The sequence below is a fragment of the Mustela erminea genome, chromosome 14 (assembly GCF_009829155.1).
Source record: "Mustela erminea isolate mMusErm1 chromosome 14, mMusErm1.Pri, whole genome shotgun sequence".
Taxonomy (NCBI): domain Eukaryota; kingdom Metazoa; phylum Chordata; class Mammalia; order Carnivora; family Mustelidae; genus Mustela; species Mustela erminea.
Window position 1 is genome coordinate 74,362,304 of NC_045627.1, and position 19,486 is coordinate 74,381,789.

General features: G+C 42.8%; 1 protein-coding gene across 6 annotated transcripts in view; it reads right to left on the reverse strand.

Moving 5' to 3' along the window:
• The window catches only part of GPAM (glycerol-3-phosphate acyltransferase, mitochondrial), a 58,159-nt gene that overhangs the window by 26,701 nt on the left and 11,972 nt on the right, over nucleotides 1-19,486 (reverse strand). For 2 of the 6 annotated variants that reach the window (XM_032312441.1, XM_032312440.1), the window contains exons 2-4: nucleotides 5,325-5,455; nucleotides 4,051-4,173; nucleotides 101-174 (exon numbers count right to left, since the gene is read on the reverse strand). In XM_032312441.1, the coding sequence (XP_032168332.1) occupies nucleotides 101-174; nucleotides 4,051-4,173; nucleotides 5,325-5,426 (299 nt within the window). In that variant the 5' untranslated portion in view covers nucleotides 5,427-5,455. Of the gene's footprint in view, nucleotides 1-100; nucleotides 175-4,050; nucleotides 4,174-5,324; nucleotides 5,456-6,806; nucleotides 7,051-7,096; nucleotides 7,506-19,486 lie in introns of those variants that run through there. The other 4 variants (XM_032312438.1, XM_032312439.1, XM_032312442.1 and 1 more) reach the window with 4 other exon arrangements.

Sequence of the window (19,486 nt, forward strand, 5' to 3'; positions counted from 1 at the left end):
AATTCTCAAAAAGATGAAGAAATTCCTCTTAGAGTATAGCCATTGATTATTATAGTTATTCTTTTGTGATGTATTAGAAACAAAAGAAATTTCTTTTTACCTTGTGTGAGTTTCATTGATATAAATAACATTCCGCAAACCCAAAGATGGGATACTGGAGTTGAAAAATTTATCCTACATGAAACAAAATAAATGTAGACATGAGTACATGACCGGATGGCTGGTGAAGAGCTCACATTACTGGATAACTTTTATTAAGTAAAACGTTAAGGATTGCTTCAAAAATAAACTAAGAGATGAAGAAAAATTATCTTTTATTGAAAAGTATTTTTTAGTCTTCAAAGAAGGTCAAATAAGGCTTACCACCTTGCAAAGCAAATTTGCTCACATTATTGGATAACTTTTATTAAGTAAAACGTTAAGGATTGCTTCAAAAATAAACTAAGAGATGAAGAAAAATTATGTTTTATTGAAAAGTATTTTTTAGTCTTCAAAGAAGGTCAAACATTCAGAAATAAGGCTTACCACCTTGCAAAGAAAATTTTGCCTCCCTTTCCTGCCTCACTCCCTACCTCTAACCCAAAAGAGCTGAAGCTACTGAGAGTTTATTAAATCATTGATGGGAATACTGGAGTTTTCATGGCTCTCCAAATGCAAAAATAGCATGCTAAGTACCATGTAGTTATCATTAGGTTACTTAATATGGCAATAATCCTGACACAATAATTATCATCCCCATTTTACAGACAGGAAAATTGAGGCTGAGGGCAGTTTTAATATTCAAATTTACATCTTGGTTGAAAAAGTACGGTCTTTATTTCTCTAAAACGACTGTTTACTTAATTGGAAAATGTATGGCTAAAGGTCACACTCTTTACAGGAAACCGTAAAGGATAACTCAGAGATAGCTCTTCTGGAAAGAGAAAGTCTGTAGTTTTATCAGTGTGGACAAAAAGGTGAACATTCCACAAATAAATCCTGGGAAAACATAATGTACCTTCAATAGAAGATATAGAAATATTTACGTGGAATCTCTTTAAAGATGAGGAAACAGGATATTAGAGAAAGGGAAAGGGTAGGAAATATCAAAAAATTACTAGGAAAGTACTGTTTAAAATTATTATAAATAAACATGTCATGAAAGAACTTTAAGATCAAGTTCAACCCCATCAGGTACTGTATTTAAACAAAAAATCAATTATTTATTGTACAACTCCTCTATGCCCACCCTAAAACACCCCTGCCACCACTACCACCACCAGATAATTTCCTATACTCTCCCCTGATTTAAGAACACATTAGAGTCAGGATGCCTGGATGGATCAGTTGGTTGAGCTTCATACTCTTGGTTTTGGCTCAGGTCATGATCGCAGTGTCCTGGGATGAAGCCTCGTTGGGCCCTGTGCTCAGCACAGAATCTGCTTGGGATTTTCTCTCCCTCTCCTTCTGCCCCTCCCCTATGCTCACACATGTATGCATGTGTGCTCTCTCTCTAAAATAAATAAATCTTCTTTTAAAAAAAAAACACATTAAAGTCAAGGTATTATTTTGATCTTTTAAGCATTTGAAATTAGAATTAGATAAGATGCCAGTCTAAAAAGAAAAGCCACATGATCATTTATTTAAATTTGTATTTCTGGGGCACCTCGGTGGCTCAGTAGGTTGAGCCTCTGCCTTCAGCTCTGGTCATGATCTAAGGGTCCTGGGATCGAGCCCCACATCCGGCTCTCTGCTGGGCAGGGAGCCTGCGTCCCCCCCTCTCTGCTTACTTGTGATCTCTCTCGTGTATCAAATAAATAAAATCTTTAAAAAAAAAAAATTGTATTTCTACTGGCCTACTAATCTGAACTGGCCTTATTCTTAGACTAGAAATATCATGGTCATTCAATTCTACCAAATTCCCACAACAAAGCACTTGTGATTTAAAAGGAACAATATTTATAATTTAGACATTCTTGAGCAGACCAGAATATTTAACATAAATTGCTTGGGTCCCACACAAATCTTTCCCAAGTTAGTGAATCCCTTTATAGCACTCAGAATTCTACCTCCTGCCAAGCCAACCCTGAGTAGAAAATTCACACAGCATGGTTAGCTATCCACACAGGTCATAAGTAATGTCTGTAAATGAAAGGCACTCAAATGGCAGAATTTCTGTCCTGATAACTGGCCCATCCCAGAGAAAGCATTAACATCCAGGTATACCTTTTAAAAGGTAACTCTACTGCCCAAGAACACAGCCAAATTCGAGTCTACATTCCTCGGCTAACTCGTCCCCTAGCAAATTACCAGCAGAGGCTTGGCTTCCATCCAACTGACTCTTCTCAAATACGACAGTGTAATGTGGAAGATTTTGCATGACGTGTGTTTATTTCACCAAAATACAAACAAATCTATACATGTTCTATTTAAAATCTTCATCCTAACATTTTACTTTTAAAAGATTTTATTTGAGAGAGAGAGAGAGAAAGCGTGTGTGTGTTTGAGCAAGTACGAGCAGGGGGGAGGGGCAGAGGGAGAGGGAGAAGCAGATTCAACGTGGGACTCGATCCCAGGACCCTGAGATCATGACCTGAGCAAAAGGCAGATGCTTAACGGACTCAGCCATCCAGGCACTGCTTATTTTATCTTTTAAAAATATTTGATTTAGTTTGAGTGGGGAGAAGAGAGTAAGAGAGAATCTCAAGCACATCCCACAGACTCCATGCCGAGCACAGAGCCCCTTCCATGCACAGATCCATCTCATAACCCTGAGATCATGACCTGAGCAGAAATCAGGAGTCAGATACCTATCTGACTGAGCCACCCAGGCACCCCCATCCTAAGATTTTAGTAAGCAACCCTCACTATCACAGTCAATAGACACCCACCCTCCCTACCCATCCCAACAGAAACTTAGAAAAAGGAGAGTGGGGCAAAGTCACAGCTTTAAAACTTCACTCTGTCCTGCTATTTCTTGCTCATCTCACTAGGATTTTAACCATGAGTCAAAAGTTCAACGTCTAGGGGCAGCTGGGTGGCTCAGTGGGTTAAAGCCTCTGCCTTCGGCTCAGGTCATGATCCCATATCGACGCTGGGAACGAGCTCCGCATCGGGCTCTCTGCTCAGCGGGGAATCGCTTCCCCCTCTTTCTCTCTGCCTGCCTCTCTGCCTACTTGTGATCTGTCAAATAAATAAATAAAATCTTTAAAAAGAAAAAAAATAGTTCAACATCTAGGAGTTATACGAAGGTTCCCACCAACTCTTTATAATTAAGGAAGTCATGCGATTGATGAGCACTGGATGTTAAGCACCTAATGAATCACTGCACACACACACCAAAAATGAATGATGTACTACGTATTGGCTAATTGAACTTAAAAATAAAAAATGAAAAAAGAAGACTGATCTAATAGTAAGATCTGCTCTTCTGAAGACATACTGAACTGAAAAAAAAAAACAACAACAACAAAAAACCAGTGTGTTGTTGGCCTCCCTGCTCAGCAGGGAGTCTGCTTCTCCCCCTGCTTTCTCCCTCCTTGTCCTCTCTCCCTCTTTCAAGTGTGTTCCCGTTCTCTCTCTCAAATAAATAAAATCTTAAAAAAACAAACTAAACTAAAAAAGAACCAAATTATCACTTAGCACCAACTGTTTGACCACTATTTACTGAGTCAATGAATGGAAAGAAAAAGTGAGTCACCATCACTACTTGGAATATTTGGTTTATAAACATGGGCTGAAGTTCTAGGGGCGCCTGGGTGGCTCAGTGGGTTAAGCCGCTGCCTTCGGCTCAGGTCATGATCTCAGGGTCCTGGGATCGAGTCCCGCATTGGGCTCTCTGCTCAGCGGGGAGCCTGCTTCCTCCTCTCTCTCTCTCTGCCTGCCTCTCCGCCTACTTGTGATCTCTGTCAAATAAATAAATAAAAAATCTTTAAAAAAAAAAAAAAAAAAAAACATGGGCTGAAGTTCTAAAAATGAATTAAGTTCATTAAGACTATCCAACAATAAAATTCACACAAAGTTGGAATTTCACTCTGTGTATTAAAGGTCAACAAGCAGTAACATTCTTACCCAGCTCTGAGGAGTACAGGAATAACAACATCTTCCGACAAATGGCCTTTTCCGGCTCATTAGGCTTTCTTTCCATTTTAAGGTTGCAGATCTGAAGACAGTAGGTCTGAAACCACACTCACCCTAAAAAATGTTAATGGGGGAAAAAAGTGCCTGAATGGCAAGAGGACCGTATTTGTCCACCTGATCTTGAAAACCAAGATATTTCAGATATAAGAGAAACCTAGACTTAGGTTTTGTTTGGTAATAAGTTTCTCAAGAGTGATTTTCCTTCATGGTACTACTCCCCTGCATCATCAACACTTGAAACAAAACTTGGAACATAAGCAAAAATTGAGAACCTAAGAACAGTAGTAGCCAGCAAGGACTACTGCACACTCAGAGATTCAAAACCAGTTGAGCAAGGTTAAAAAGCCCGTGAAAGCAGCAGGATGAATAAAACCAGACTCCTGGATCCATATGCTAACAGTTCATCTTGTTCCTCTTCAACCACAGACTCCCACAAAAGTAGTACAAAGCCTTAGCTTTGGGATATGAACAGCGAATGAACTCGATGAGCAAAATGTTTAGAACAGAGGAGCAGAATTTGAGCTAGGATTTAAACTCTATGATTTAAACTTTAAACTCTGTTGTCAGGCTAAAGGAATGTTATATAAGTTTACCTTGTTTTTTATTCAAAGTAAAATATTTTAAGCTGCGTATAATAACTTGCTCATCAGTTGCTCATATCCCACCGAAAACAACATTCTCAAAAATAAGTAAAAAAAATCCCAAAACTTCCCATCATTTTTAATATAAAGTAGATGGTGTTCAAGAAATATTTTAAACATGCCATACTATGTCAAAATAGAAAAAAAATACAAAATGCAAGTCCTTTGAATTGATTTTCATACTAAATTTCCTATTTTTATTTTTTAAAAACCCTTATTTCCATTACAAGATTCATACTTATTACAGAAAATAGACACAGAAAGTATCTTTATAAGTACACTACCCAAAACAACTCCTAGTAGGTTCTTTTTTCTTTGCAAAGTATTTTGCTTTTTAACACAATCACTGTGCTTAAATATCTCAACCAATTTCTTCTTCCCAATTAACAAAAAATCTTAAGAATGTTTAAATATTAGGCTCCATAAACATATCTTCTAACAGCTGGAGGCAGTCTCTTTAACTATTAACCTCTATTTGATATTATGTCGCTTCCAGCTACCTTCATAAACAACACTGAAACAAACATCTTTAGGTTGAATGCTTCTAACCTGTATGAAACTTACCCATTCCTCATTTGCATGCTTACATCGACCAACACTGTATTCTGATGAATTTGGCAGATAAGAAACATCTATTGTGCCGAGCGTCAGTGCAGATTCATCCATGTCACAAAAGGTAACTCCCAAATCATGTGCTATAAAAAATATACGCCATTTAAATTAATGACTAATACAGAGAGTAAAGACCAAAACTCAAAATTCTGACCTCAACATTATTTTGATCCATCACAGGATGTCAAATGAACTACTGGTGGATGTGTACCATGTTTAGTCAACGTGTAAAAGCAGACTTTGATGTATTTAAACTCAGCAACTCTGGTAGACCATTCTGATTTTTTTTTTAATCAAAATGTGTAACTTTATATTTCCTGAGCAAAATAGCCACAAACGTGCAAGGGTAAATAACAGCTTATTTGAGGTAGGTGACAAAGAATTATTTCATTTGCATTAACAACTGGGAGGTTCCTGGGAGGATGAAGGTATGTGTTTAATTAAGTAGAAGTTACATATATGTGCACAAAGAGATAATTTTTTAAAATTATGTGCTGGGAATTCCTGGTCATACATAATATGCAGTGTAAAAATGGTGAAGGCAAAGAGGGAACCTTTAGAGTTTCCCACTTAAAGTGAATTAAACTCTCAGATTTCTTGTGATACCTTAAGTGCAATGATATTTGCACTTTTAATACACCTACGAAGTTCTAAATCAAAACCACACCGTCTTGAAATATCTGATTTAAAAGTTTTCATCATTTTCAATAAGGCTTTTCGTACCCTAATGGAAAATGTTCATTAACAGTGAACTGTTAAAGAAAGCAGAGATTAACCTAAAATACAAAAACTCCCTAAGATAATTCTCAAATTGCTTTAGCTTTTGACTACTTCTCACCCCGCCTTAAATTATTCCTTTAAAACTCTGAAAGGTCACGTCCGGGGTAACAGCGTTACTTCCCATATGGGTTTGCTGCGGTAACTATTATTCTCAGCACAACCATAGAGTACGTCCTTAACAAATTAACATGACATCAACCTAACCTAATAGGCCAGTTGAGACGATAGCAAAGCAATGCACCTGGCCTGAAAGCTCTTCACTATTATGAAATAAATCAGCTATCAGTTTCACAAGCAGAATGTAGCTACAACAGGGGGAGCTCCATTGCTGCCTGAGAAAAAGTCGCTGCTGGCCCCAGCCATGGGAGTAGTGGAGGGAGAGTCGGGTGCCAATAGGAAGTCACGGTTCGCTCCTCCCTCCCTACAGCGTTTATCCAAGGTCGAGAACTAAAACGAAATCTGGACGCGCCAGACTATTAGCTGAGGGGAACCAACTTTTAAAGGAACAGAGATATGGGGATCAGCTCTTGGGCCAAACATCCACAAGTTCGAATCCCCCACTGCTGACCATCTGTGCTGACTTTGAACAAGTTGGTTAACTTCTACGCCTTGGTTTCCCCATCTGGAACATGGGCATATTATGATAGATCTTACCTCCTGGGGTTGCTGGGAGGGCTGGACAGTACCTATAACGCGCCTAACACAGCGTCTGGCACACGGCGTGCGCTCAGGCCAGTCACTGTTAAGTGTCATGGGACTGTCCCCAGCACAAGCCCCAGATGCCTGAAAGCCAATGCCCCCACGATGCCTTCAGGTGCGTACGCTACTCAGTCCACAGGAACCTCCGTCCCGCCCAGGGAACCCATGCCGCAGCCCGACCCCCATCCCCACGAGCCGGGCCCATTTCTCAGGGGGAGTCCTGCAGCTCCGGGGAGATGGACAACCTGCTGGCGTGGCGCCGGGTCCAGCGGAGAGGGCGACGACGCACCTGTCGCGGCGCTCTGGGCCCGAGCAGCGTCCCGCAGCCGCTCTCGCCCTCGCGGTCCGCACCGGCAGCTCCGCCAGCTCCGCCAGCTCCGGCTTCCGCCCCTGCAGCTGCCGGCACTTCAAGTCTCCACCGGTGCCGCTGCAATGTCGCGTCCCGATGACGCAACCGGCGCCCGCCAGTGAGCGGAGTCTCCGCGAGTCCGCCGGCCCCGGGCTGGGCGCCGGAATGGTGGCGGGGGGGCGGGGGGGCGCTCCCGAGCTCCGCGTGCTTTTCGGCGTGGAACCCGTGCACGCCAGGGCCCGGTGGGGCCAAAAATGGAGAGTGAGTGCCTAATCGGTTACTCAGCCTCGGTGCTGAGTCACGTGCAGGTGTTGTGCGCGCGCACGCTGCGCGCTCGTGCACGCGCGCCTCGGGCTACATTGTGTCGATTCTGCCCATCTGGAAGTCTGTCCCGGCCTCAGGCTCTTTTGGGAAAGTTCGCTTGGGCTCTTTGGTTCCCGTGTGCATGTGTGGTCTGTCATAGGAGATTTGTAAGAATATGCCGAAATTGTTAGGGTTGGGGGAGGTGGGGATTGGGAGCGACCCTGTTGTGTAATTTCTGTAACAATGACTGAGTGCCTTGGAACAGAATGAGTTCAAAGAGAAACAAGGCTTGAAAGAGCCTGAGTCCAAATTTGCCTACCTTTAATTCTACATGGGGCACGAAGTTCTTTCACAATATTCGTCATGCCATTGACAAGGCCATTGATTATCAAGAATATTAGTAATTTGGAATGCAAAGGATCACCTTTTACACGCACCTTAGCAACAAGCATTAAGTTTGAACCAGCACATGGGAATACAAAGATGATTAAGTCATAAACAAATGCTTATACCCCTGCCACCAGTCTTCATCAGCTCTGCACACATTAACCCTAACCCTCTCATGGAAACATAGCTTCCATGTCCTCCCATCAAAAACCATCCAGAGCTCTCACAGCCCAAATGCCCAAGCCTGGCACATAAGACCTCCTCTACTTTCCCCACGGTTCTCCAGTAGAAGCTCCTACTCCAACCTCTCTGGTTGTCCCTCGTCAAACCATGGGCTCCCATACTCCTAATTGTGCTCACCACGTTTTCCTAAATTCCATAGTTCCCTCCTGAACTAGGTCTCCAAGCCTACCTACCCTAATCTCTCCAGCCCTCAGTAATCACACCCTTCTGTGAAGTCTCACAGATTTACTGCAGTGCCACACCTTGGGTCTTTATCAATGTATGTCATTCTTCCATAATGTTATGAACTCATCATCAATGTCAGTGACTTGTCTCAGTCTCTTAGCTAATACAATAGCACTGTTGTAATAAACAATAAATATTGCTGAAACTGAGGAGCCGGAAGGAAAACAAGAATTCCTTTTCTTGAACTTTCTACATCTAAGTCCATCTCAAAATGCAGAGGTGGCCTTTTAAAACAATCCAAAACTGCAGAAGTAGCTATTCATATGGGGGGGAAAAAAGACTGAGCTGGTTTGAAGTTGAAGCCTGCCTCTATTCTACCCCACACAGACCTTAACTCTGAGTTAAGCACTGAGTACTCAAGGACTGTGTTGACAACAATGCAATGAATTCTAATCCCCCAACATCATGACATTTTGTGTATAGATTACTGGTCTCTAACGAAAAAGAAAAAAAGGGGGGGGGGACAAAGGAAAGTCTCAGAGCTTGAAGTCACAGATAAAGAAAAAGTGATGAGAAATGATGCAGAGAGAGTACTGCAGGAATGCAAATGGAAGGCAGAGGGAAAAATCAGATTATCTTACACAGACCTTATTTGTAGGCAACTCTTCTGTAACACACATTGCACAAGGATGTACTGTACTTGCAGGAGATGCGGATTGCTGTGCAAGATGTTTCAGGTTACCTAATGGGAACTGTTTTGGAAACAGTTGACACAGCAATCTGTTTTATCAACAGAATAACGATCATTTATAGTAATCCAGTCTAGCCAGCCGAGATGGAACAGCATTGACTGAATTTACTCTCTTACTAAAACAAGTAAATAAAGTACATAAATAGGCAGAAATGCACCAGTGGTGCATAAGGGAGAGCAGATGAATGAGGTGAGCACTCTGATTGCCTCTGCTTACCGCCTGAGAGAGTGGCCAGGAAGCAGCGCAGACAGGGGAATCAAGGAAGAGCTAAACAGACACCCTGAGTTGCGGAAATAGAACTGGGAGACTGGGAAAGGCAAAACAGTGGGAGCTGGGGGTTGAGTGCCGGAGAGAAGAGAACTATAGAGTGAAAGGAGCCCTGGAGACCTACAGAAGGCCTTGTTCATCTTCAGCTGATTAAGTGTGTGAGTGTGAGGAAGCTACCCGTGGCCAGGGAAAAAGCCACCCAGACAGAGGGCGAGAACAATCACCAAAGCTTGCACAGCGCAGGGAATAGTTCTGTTCCCACAAATCAGAGTGGAAAGATACCCAATGATTATATAGGACCAGGAATAGGACCTGATCTTGGCACTCAGATCAGAAACCTCATAATTCATGATTCAATAGGTCTTGTCTTAGTAGTGGGGTAAAAATGATCATAGAGTAAATACTGTTCTGGTCCTACCAAAGAAATCTTAAAAGCCAGCACCAAAAGAATCAAACCATTTCCAAGAACAAAGTGTCCCCAAACCAGTACAACAGCATTATAGAAAATCAGAAATATCCGGCACCCAACAAGATAAAATTCACAAAATTCTGGCATCCAATCAAAAATGATCAGGCATACAAAACAAAACAAAAAACAAAACAAAACAAAACAAAAAAACACGTAGGGAAAAATAGCCCACATAAGGGGAAAAATCAATCAATTGAAAGGGTAACAGAGGGGCACCTGGGTGGTTCAGTTGGTTAAGCATCTGCCTTCAGCTCAGGTCATGACCCTGGAGTCCTGGGATTGATCCCCCTCATCACATCAGGTTCCCTGCTCAGTGGGGTATCTGCTTATCTCTCTCCCTTTGTAGTTTGTCCCACTCGTGCTCTCTCCCTGTCTTTCAAATAAATAAGTAAAAATTTTCTTTGGGGCTCCTGGGTGGCTCAGTGGGTTAAGCCTCTGCCTTCAGCTCAGATCATGATCTCAGAGTCCTGGGGTTGAGCCCCACACCAGGCTCTCTCTCTGCCTGCCTCTCTGCCTACTTGTGATCTCTGTTTGTCAAATAAATAAATAAATAAATAAATAAACCTCTAAAAAAAACCTTTTTTTCTTTAAAAAAAGGAGCAGGAAGGAAAACAAGAATTCCTTTTCTTGAACTTTTTACTTCTAAGTCCATCTCAAAATGCAGAGGTGACCTTTTAAAACAATCCAAACTTGAAAGAGTCACAGAAATTATAGAATTAGTAAACTAGGACATTAAAAAAAATTGTAACTATATTCTATATGGCCAAAGAAATAGAGATATGGGAAATCTTTAAAAAGACCCAAAGCAAATACCTAGAAATCATAAAAACATTGTCTGAGATTTTTAACACACACATCCCTACACTTCTGTGGGACTAATAGCGGATTAACATTACTGGGTCTCACAGGCCCTTTACCCTATAAAGATTAGAGGAGAATGAATCAAAACAGAAGCCCAGGTCCTGGGACCTGGCCAACCTGGAAGGAGAAGGAGGCGGGGGAGGGGGATGTTAAAGAACCTGAAAACTCTGCAATACAAACTATCCAAAGTGAAATACAGAGGAATAAAAAGCCTGAATATACAGAGTATCAGTGAGCTTAACATACACATAACTAGAGTCCCTGAAGGACAGGAGAAATATGGGAATGAGGAGGGGTCAGGGGAGACAGAAAAAAATAGTTGAAGAAATAGCAGCTGAAAACTTCCCAAATTTGATAAAAACTATAATCTCACAAATCCAAGAAGCCCAACTATAAAGAAAGTTATACCAAGGAACATCACAATTAAATTGCTTAAAACCAGTGGTAAATTGAAAATCTTAAAATCATAGAGAAAAAAAAAATCACTATACAAAGGAGCAAAGATACAATGAGGACAGATTTCTTATCAGAAATTTGCAAACAGGAAATCAGGGAAGTGGCATCTTTAAAGTATTCAAAGAGGGCATCTGGGTGGCTCAGTCAGTTAAGCAGCTGCTTTGGGCTCAGGTTACAGATCCAGGGGTCCTGGGGTTGGCTGCTCAGCCAGGACCTCCTACAGGATGGGCTACCTGACAGGACTCAACCCCCCACACCTCTACGGCCAAGAAGGAAAGCCTGCAGGAACTAGGCAGGGTTCCAGACTTTCTTTCAGCCATCAGCTGTGCCTCAGGGCAGGGCACTATTTCCAGAGGGCATCTGAGGCATAGGATCAGAGAACTAGTGGAGCAGGGTAATTAAGAAATTAGCTTGCAAGTTGATTTTTTTTTTTTTTTACAACTATTAAGTTCATGGTTAAGAAATGGAAGTTACTTTTTCCCCTTTTCCCAAGGCATCCAGCCAGACTCTTGGGTTCAAATCTCAAGATTCCCCAAGCCCTTAAGGGAGGCTGATTGCAAGTATCTGCCTTTTTGTTACTGAAAGTCAAAAAATGAGAAACTATTGATCAGGTTGTTCACCAAGAAGACAAACCCTGAATGAGCCTTTTGTTTTTCCTGTGGAATCCTGGGAGTTGTGTAAGAAGACACAATCCCGTGGGTTGTGCCAGAAGATGTCGTCTGAGAAGCAGGCAGGGACCCACATGGCCCAAGCACTGAGAAGAGGCTAAGCGTTGAGGGAGCTGGTTCTGGATTCCACTCGAGAGTGCCTCATGCAGGGCCAGTGGAGGTGGTCAGTCTGCAGAAGGAGGGTGACCATGGGAGGACTCAGAGGACCAGAAGGCTAGAGTCTTGGGAGCCTCAGTGAAGATCCCAGTGGCCAAGTGTGTTGTGGAGGGAATGGGGCCCACATACCATGCAAGGCCTGGGCAAGCAACAGTGGCGAAGGAAACTGGCTGACAGGCGTTCTGCACAACACAGGTGCCCATAAGGGAGAAGAGGCAAATCCCAAGAATGATCACTATTGGACTTCCATGGACCTTGACATGCAGTTACTTTGATAACCATTCTTTCCTAACATACTGACTGAGAGCCCCTTTGGGGCCCATCTTTTTAGCACCTGAGGATACAAGATGGCGATATGGGGATGTCACACGGATCTGCCCAGGTGGTGTTAGGAGTCTGATGGCCTCTGGCAGGTCAGGAGGGAGACATGCTATGGAAAAGTACAGTGAAGTTCCAAACAGCCTCTGTCACAGAGGACAACAGAGGTAACCAGCATTAGAGAAGGTGGTCAGGGAGGGCCTCTCTAAGGAAAGAGCAGCCAAGCCAAGACTGTGGTGTGAGAAGGACCATGTCTGACAGGAGCCCAGAGAAGACCTTTCCAAGGAGCGGGAAGTCCACATGCCAAAACCCTGTGGGAGGATGGGGCTGGGAGACAGAAGTGAGTGGCGTGGACAGGAGGGGAATAAGTAGGAAAGTGGCAGAGGGAGGTGTTGGGAAGCCAAAGGGGCCAGGTAAAGCCGGGCTTTTCAAGACACCATAAGAAATCTCAAAAATTAAACATAACATTGTGACGTGTCAATAATGTCATGGAGGAATTCACAGGCCCTTTACTCTATAAATATTAGAGGAGGATGAATCAAAACAGAAGCCCAGGTCCTGGGCACTGGCCAACCTGGAAGGGGAAGGCAGTGACTCAGGAGCTGTGATGTGGGCAAGGGCCTGCCTGGGGCCAACCGGCCACAGAGAATCTGGGTAAGAGGAAAGCAGGCGCACTTTGTAAGCTACCATGGGTTGAGCACTTCTGATGTGCCAACCAGTGTTCTAAGTACTTTGGAGGCATTATCTGAAGCAATCCTCTGTATCAATCGTGGCACAACCTGGAAAACAAGCCAGGCTAGACCACTGAAAGTGTAATTTTCACACAGAATCCATCTTAGGAAGGTCTTGGAAGAGCTGAAAGAACAAAAGGGAACCCTGAGGCAGCCCAGAGATTAGCAACAACAGATCAGTACCCTAGGGCTGGAGCAACAAAGTAAAATATTGACAGAACCAGGAGCCAGAGCCACCTAAGCAACATCTAGGACCAAGGACCAAGGGGAGGGGGCTACCTAGGAGGACCCCAAAGGGTTGGGTCCTCCAACCCACAAGGCTACCATGGCTGGAGATGCCACCTGAAAAGGGAGGGACACCCTCCCTGGCTTCCCCTCTTTCTGCCTCCCTCCCCCTGCAAACCCCTCCTACGGGCTGAAACAAACTGCATAGAAGCCTAAGGAATGAGTTTGCAGGGACCACTCCCCTCCCGGACATAAAACAGAGCAGGAAAGGAGGGGAATGGATCTAAGAGCAAACAGAAAAAGAAGGGGCCCATCCTTCCCACAGCCCCATGAGCCAGGAACAATTATTACCCACATTTTTCAGATGGAGAAACTGAGGTATACGGAGAGGTTAAGTGACTCCAGGACATGGTAGAACCACCATTTGAATTCAAAGTTATCTGATTCTAGAGCACAAACACAAAACAAACATTTTCAAACATTTTCGGTGAGGGCCTAGCAGTTAGGGTAGTCGAGTCCCAGGTCTGAAAAGCATATCTTAATGTTAAACCCCACTCCACAAAGATATTCAGATGGGGTTGGCATTAGAACTGAACTGTGAGTGAGGACATCAGTGGAAAACAACTCTGAATCCTTCTAGCAGAATGTCTGAGAATACTGCAAGGACTTTGGAGCCAGACACTCTGGATTCCGATCTTGGTTCTGCCATTTACCAGCTGCGTAACCCTGGGCAAGTTATTTAAGCTCTCTGAGCCTCAGTTCTCTCATTTTTAAAGTAGATTTGCTCATGTCCACTTCCTTATTGGGTTATTTTGAAATTAAATGGAATAATGTATGCAAGATAATTAACATAGCACCTGCTGCATGGTTACGATTTACTAAATAGGAGCTATTACTATCATTGTCAGTAGGTCTCCTATTGCAGAGACTTTGGAAACAAAAGAGAGATCTTAATTCTTTGAGTTTAAACCCTGGCAAAGAATTTGTCCTAAAATCTTTGGAACTCGTAGGAACTCTTAAGGTTACTTTGTTCTGGAAAAAAGTGTCTCTGTATCAGTCAGAATGGACTAAGTTATGATACAGTAACAAATGTCTCAGAGTCTTAAGACAACAAAGTTTATTTCTTGTGTATGCTACATGTAAAGGGCAGGTTATTATAGAAACTCTGCTCAGGAAGGTCACTGGGGAGGCTCCATGTTGACACATACTTCCTTATGTGCTGAGGTCAAGAGCAGAGAGTATAAAGCACCCACTGGCTCTTAATCCATACAGGGCTTGAGTTCCAATTTCATTGGCTGGAGCTCTGTATGAAGCAAGTAGGTGAGAAAATGTCATCCTACCATGTGTCCGAAACAAGATACCCAAACATTAACGAACAACTCTAATGATTATCAGAACAATCTCAGTGAACCTTCTAGTTGGGATGGATAAACCAAAATTCCCAATCTGGAATGAAGAGATTTGGGAGCTTTTAACAGGCCAGACCACCCCATATGACCTCATAAAAGCTTGCCTTTGTTGTGCTTTTGTTGCGTTTCTGAAGACAACTTGTAGTTTTGTTCCTAAAAACTGCTTTAGGTCACCTCTCTGAAAATCGCTGTCCGTTTCTGGAAGATATTGTCCTGGTGGTTTATGGAGTTGAGATGTTAGCTGGACACGAAGCATCTTGTCTTCTGGAAGAGGGATCCTCATGTGGACTAGATGGTGAGTGCCCACACTTACCCAGAGCCCTTCTGCTTTTATACTACCATCTGCATGATATCAGGTTGTCAGATACTGATGACTTGCTGAGCAAGTTCAAGTTCTAGTGGAAGGGGCAAGGCCTTTCCTCGGCTTTCACAACCCCATGCTCTCCTGGACTTCCTTCTCCCTACCTGGGTGTTTTTTCTTGGCAACGTTTGCTGACTCAAGGTCGTCCTTCATTCTTACTCCCTATTCTATCAGCAGATCAGCAACTCAGGAGTCATTCTTAATTTCTTCCTAGATCCAATCCAACACCAACTTCCAGCAATGTAACCTTCTACATAGCTTTCAACCCACCACCCATTTCCTCCTCTCCACCTGCACTAGCCTAATGCAGGCCATTACCATCCTCCCTGGGAAACACAAAACTTCCTGCCAAGGCTTCTCATGTCTGCTTCCCATGCAGACATCCCACACAGCAGCCAGAATGGACCTTTGAAAATGCAACACTGAGCATTTCAAACACTCCCATCTCTTTGCCTGATCCCCACTGCAAGTGATTAAAATCCGTTCTGCTGTTGTTGCAGTTTTTAGGACTTTTACGACAGAGACTTTTAGGAAAAGTCTCAGACCTGGCCTGCTAATCTTCCCACCCTCCTCTGCTCCCACTTGCTCTTTGTCTCTGACTTGGGCCACCCTGGTTTGTTTTCAGTCCTTCAGTAAGATGGCTCTGCCCTTCTCCTGCACATACAGCTTCGTCTGCTGGCAGTGGTCCCCACCACAAGCCCCTCTTTTCTCTACAATCCATGCCTCGTAACACAGCTCAGTTCCCAGCTCCCTCACTGACCCCCAGACTAAGTCAGACCCCTTGTCAGATGCTTCTCCCCCATGGGACTTATCACAATTTTAATTGAAGACTCGGCTGTAGAATTAGCCATTTAACACCTGCCTGTCCCTCTTAAATTCTTGACCTTTCCCATTCCTTTCTCAATTTCCTAGCACCCAACAGTGCCTTGCACAAAACAGGTGCTCAAGATCTGTTCGTTGAATGTCTAAGTACAAGATGTGATTACTTATTTAATAAAGGAGAGTGTGAGTAGCTATTACAGCTATTAATAGTTGTGGACAAGTATAACTTTGAGAACAGAAGTATTCCAGGAGCAATAACGAACCAAAGAGTCTTAGGGGCTCAGGACTCTATGGGTCTTAGAGAAACATGTATTCAAGCTTGGTAGAGAGATAGGAAGCAGATTACCCATCCTCCCCCTTCCTGGGTCAGAGGAGAGGGAACAACATAAACACCAGGGTGAATAGGGGCCCAGGTCTCCATTGGTGACCAGCCACACCAGGGTGGTGGTCTTCCATGGGTAAGGATCCGCAATGGAGAACAAGGCAAAGCAGAGGCTGGGAGGCAAACACTATGTGCCCAGGACACTTGAAGGGAGGAATTTGAAAATACTTGGAAGTTAGAAATGGCTGGAGAGGGATTTATTTCTACTTCCTCCTTAGAATCAGTTTTTGTCAAAAAGGAAAAAAGTTTTCATGAAGAGGACAAGGAGAAGCAAAACTACTTTGCATTTAAATTATTCATTTTCTAATGAGAGAAAAGTAAGCTAGAACTTCACTTATTAAATCTAATCAGGAAGATCCACAAAGTTTAACTAAATCTCCAGTTAGAATATTTTAAAAGACATCTAGTTTTATTACTTGTGGGGACACAGAAGCTCCAAGATTTTCTTTTAGAAAATATTGGGTGTTCCGAACGTACCCCTTATAACCATCTTTAGCTTTTTACTTACACATTTCCTAAAATAAAAGGTTTCCAAAGAGTGTTATCAACACAGTTTCCAATTTTCTAAATTACCTGATAGAAAGCAAAACCTGAAAAAGCAAAATAATACAACTGGCTGTGATTTTTACCAAATCTTTTCTGACGGTTGTCATCATATTATCCCATAGAATATTTGAGATGGATTACAAGGATGATCTCTGACATGAAAGTAAGATATTGTATGATAGGCTTTCCATAATCCTGAGTCACAGGGTACAATCCCCTCCTGTAGTCCCACTTGGTTATACCGCTGATTGCACAGGTCACTGAGGCTGACCCTTCACTGGGTGACGTACACCTCCCGCATTCCTCTTGTACATCCAGTTCTGCTTAGGAGATGGCAAAACAGTATTCCCCTTGATCAACTTATTTTATAGTTACTTTTTCCAAAAGCTGTCAGTTCTGATCCAGGGTTCCAACCTAAATCACTGGCACACATATATAAATTTAGCATTCATCCATGAATTGTAGAATTCCTAGTAACCACTGTAGGTTATAGATGGGATTAAGTAAACCTTCATATCCACAATGTTGGTTTTCTCTAGGTTAATTATAAATGATGTTTTTAGAGGATAGTCCCTAAACTTCTAGGTCACCTGCTCATTAACTGTTGAAAAATATATCATGAATTATATCGAAAGCCCCATAAACTGATCCCCTCCTGGAATGAAGGAAATTGTAACCTCTCAGAGAGAAGGCTTAGTTAGCTTTAAGCTCTACAGTGTCATGGCATGCCTTAGGTACATGGCAGGAATTTTTGAATGGTGATAATAGTTACAGTAAAATTATCTACATACTCAGTAACCCCATTTTATAAACCACAGCGACGCTCTTAGACAAATTTTAATTATAAGAGTAGTCAGCTGGCTCTCCTCTGCACATGACCTGCAATCTCTTCTTATCCACAAAACTGGAGGACGCCCCTACAGGAATCCTATTATTAATTAGGCATGTGTTTGAAGATTACAACATGGCTACCATTCAGACATGTCTGAAATAGTAATTACTCTAGACCATTAATTACAGATTGACAAGATACATTATCCAGGACTATGGAGGGTCTTGGAATGTTAAATGCAAACTCAATCTATGGTTTTAATCTCTCTGTGCCTCATTTCCCTTATCTGTACAGCAAGACTAGTCATAGTATCTCCTTTGTAGGGTGGCTGTGAAGACTAAAAGTTAAAATATGGAAGATCCTGCTAGACAGCACCTGGTGAATAGTGGCCAATATATAATGTTCGCAATTATCTTAAGAGTTTCTGGGAAAATATCTAGTCTGGGAGGCTTCATAGGATCTAGGTTCATAATCAATCAGTGTGGTAGTTCAGAATCACGGGCTTCTCCAGCTCCAACCCCAACAACTTCCCTTTTCCACTTACACATTTGCACAGAGTTTTCCTTCGGTGACTATGCTATGGGGTTATGTCACTAAAGTCTTAAAGACTCCACTTTTTAGAGTCAGGGGAACACTTTGAGAATCTGATGAAACTCTAGACCCTCTCCTGAGGGGGGGAGGAAGGTACATATAGAAGTTCACATCTGATTTCAGGGGGTTCGTCACCCACTCTCCATGCCCCCTGCCCTGCGCAAGGTCATTCATGGATTCCAGATTAAGAATCAGTGTTTGAAAGCATGGGTTGGAAGACAGCCCCATTCGGAATCTTGTTCTTTGAACAATGTCTAAAGGCAAGATGAGACAGAAACACGTACTGGTACATTGTAAAGGAAGTCTAGTTACTATTAGTCAGGTAAGTACTTTCCAATAAAGGATTGTGGTGATGAGGAAGAGGACGAAGAAGAAGGAGGATGAAGAGGAAGAGTCTTCCCAAGCCAATAAAGGTAGGTCAACTAAAGGTAGATTTTTAATTTAAGGAAGCTAGGTTTGCAGCACAGCTTTGAACCTGGGAAACGCCACATGGCTATTATTATCAGCAACTCCAGAGGCATTTTGGGTAACTGATTGTATCTATGGCTCTGCTCTCTTTAAAATGTCCAGCAGGCAAAATATTATCACTGGGGCTCTTCACGCCTGTTCAATGATTCAGACACAAAAGAAATGCTAATTATGGGAACTGAGCTGTGAATTCTGAGTGACCCTAGGGACAAAATGATTATCTGGTGGTCTTATATTGCTGGAAATTTTTTAGAGTGTTTTAAGATTACATTAACTGGTTTTCACCTTAAGTGCTCTGCCTGGAGAGGCATTAAAGCCTCCTGATAAGAAAAATTTCAAAGAGGTAATGGCATCGGCCAATAGATCTTTGGGTGAGTCAGGGGTACTGTAAGGAGACGAGCCCAAGTGGGGCGGCTGGGATCAGCCAGGGTGGTGGGATGGGCTTGCCACAACCAAAAGCTTCCCATTTGATGAGGACTCCCTAACCCCTTTCTGTCTCCGGTTTCTAACAGTGTCACATGCCAGACACCAAAGAGGAAGAATAATATATTTACAACAAAGGTCAGAGAATGAGGCCAAGGACCTCATTTCTGCTCCATTATGGTCTCAGATTGCACCTCTGCTTCTAAAATCTTCTCAAGGCCCACAAGTGTCAGCATGCTCTTACCCCTGCTGACCTCCGCCATCCTCCTCTCCCCTACAGCCCTGGTCCCCGAGGCCATCCCTCTTCTTAAACCAACCTGAATCATCCCTGGCTCAGGGATTCCTTACTTGTTCCTGCTATCAGGAGCATTCTTTTTCTGGATCTGTACATGGCTGACTCATTCTTATGTGCAGGTCTTGTCTTGGCTAGCAACTTTGTGTTCCCTGCCTC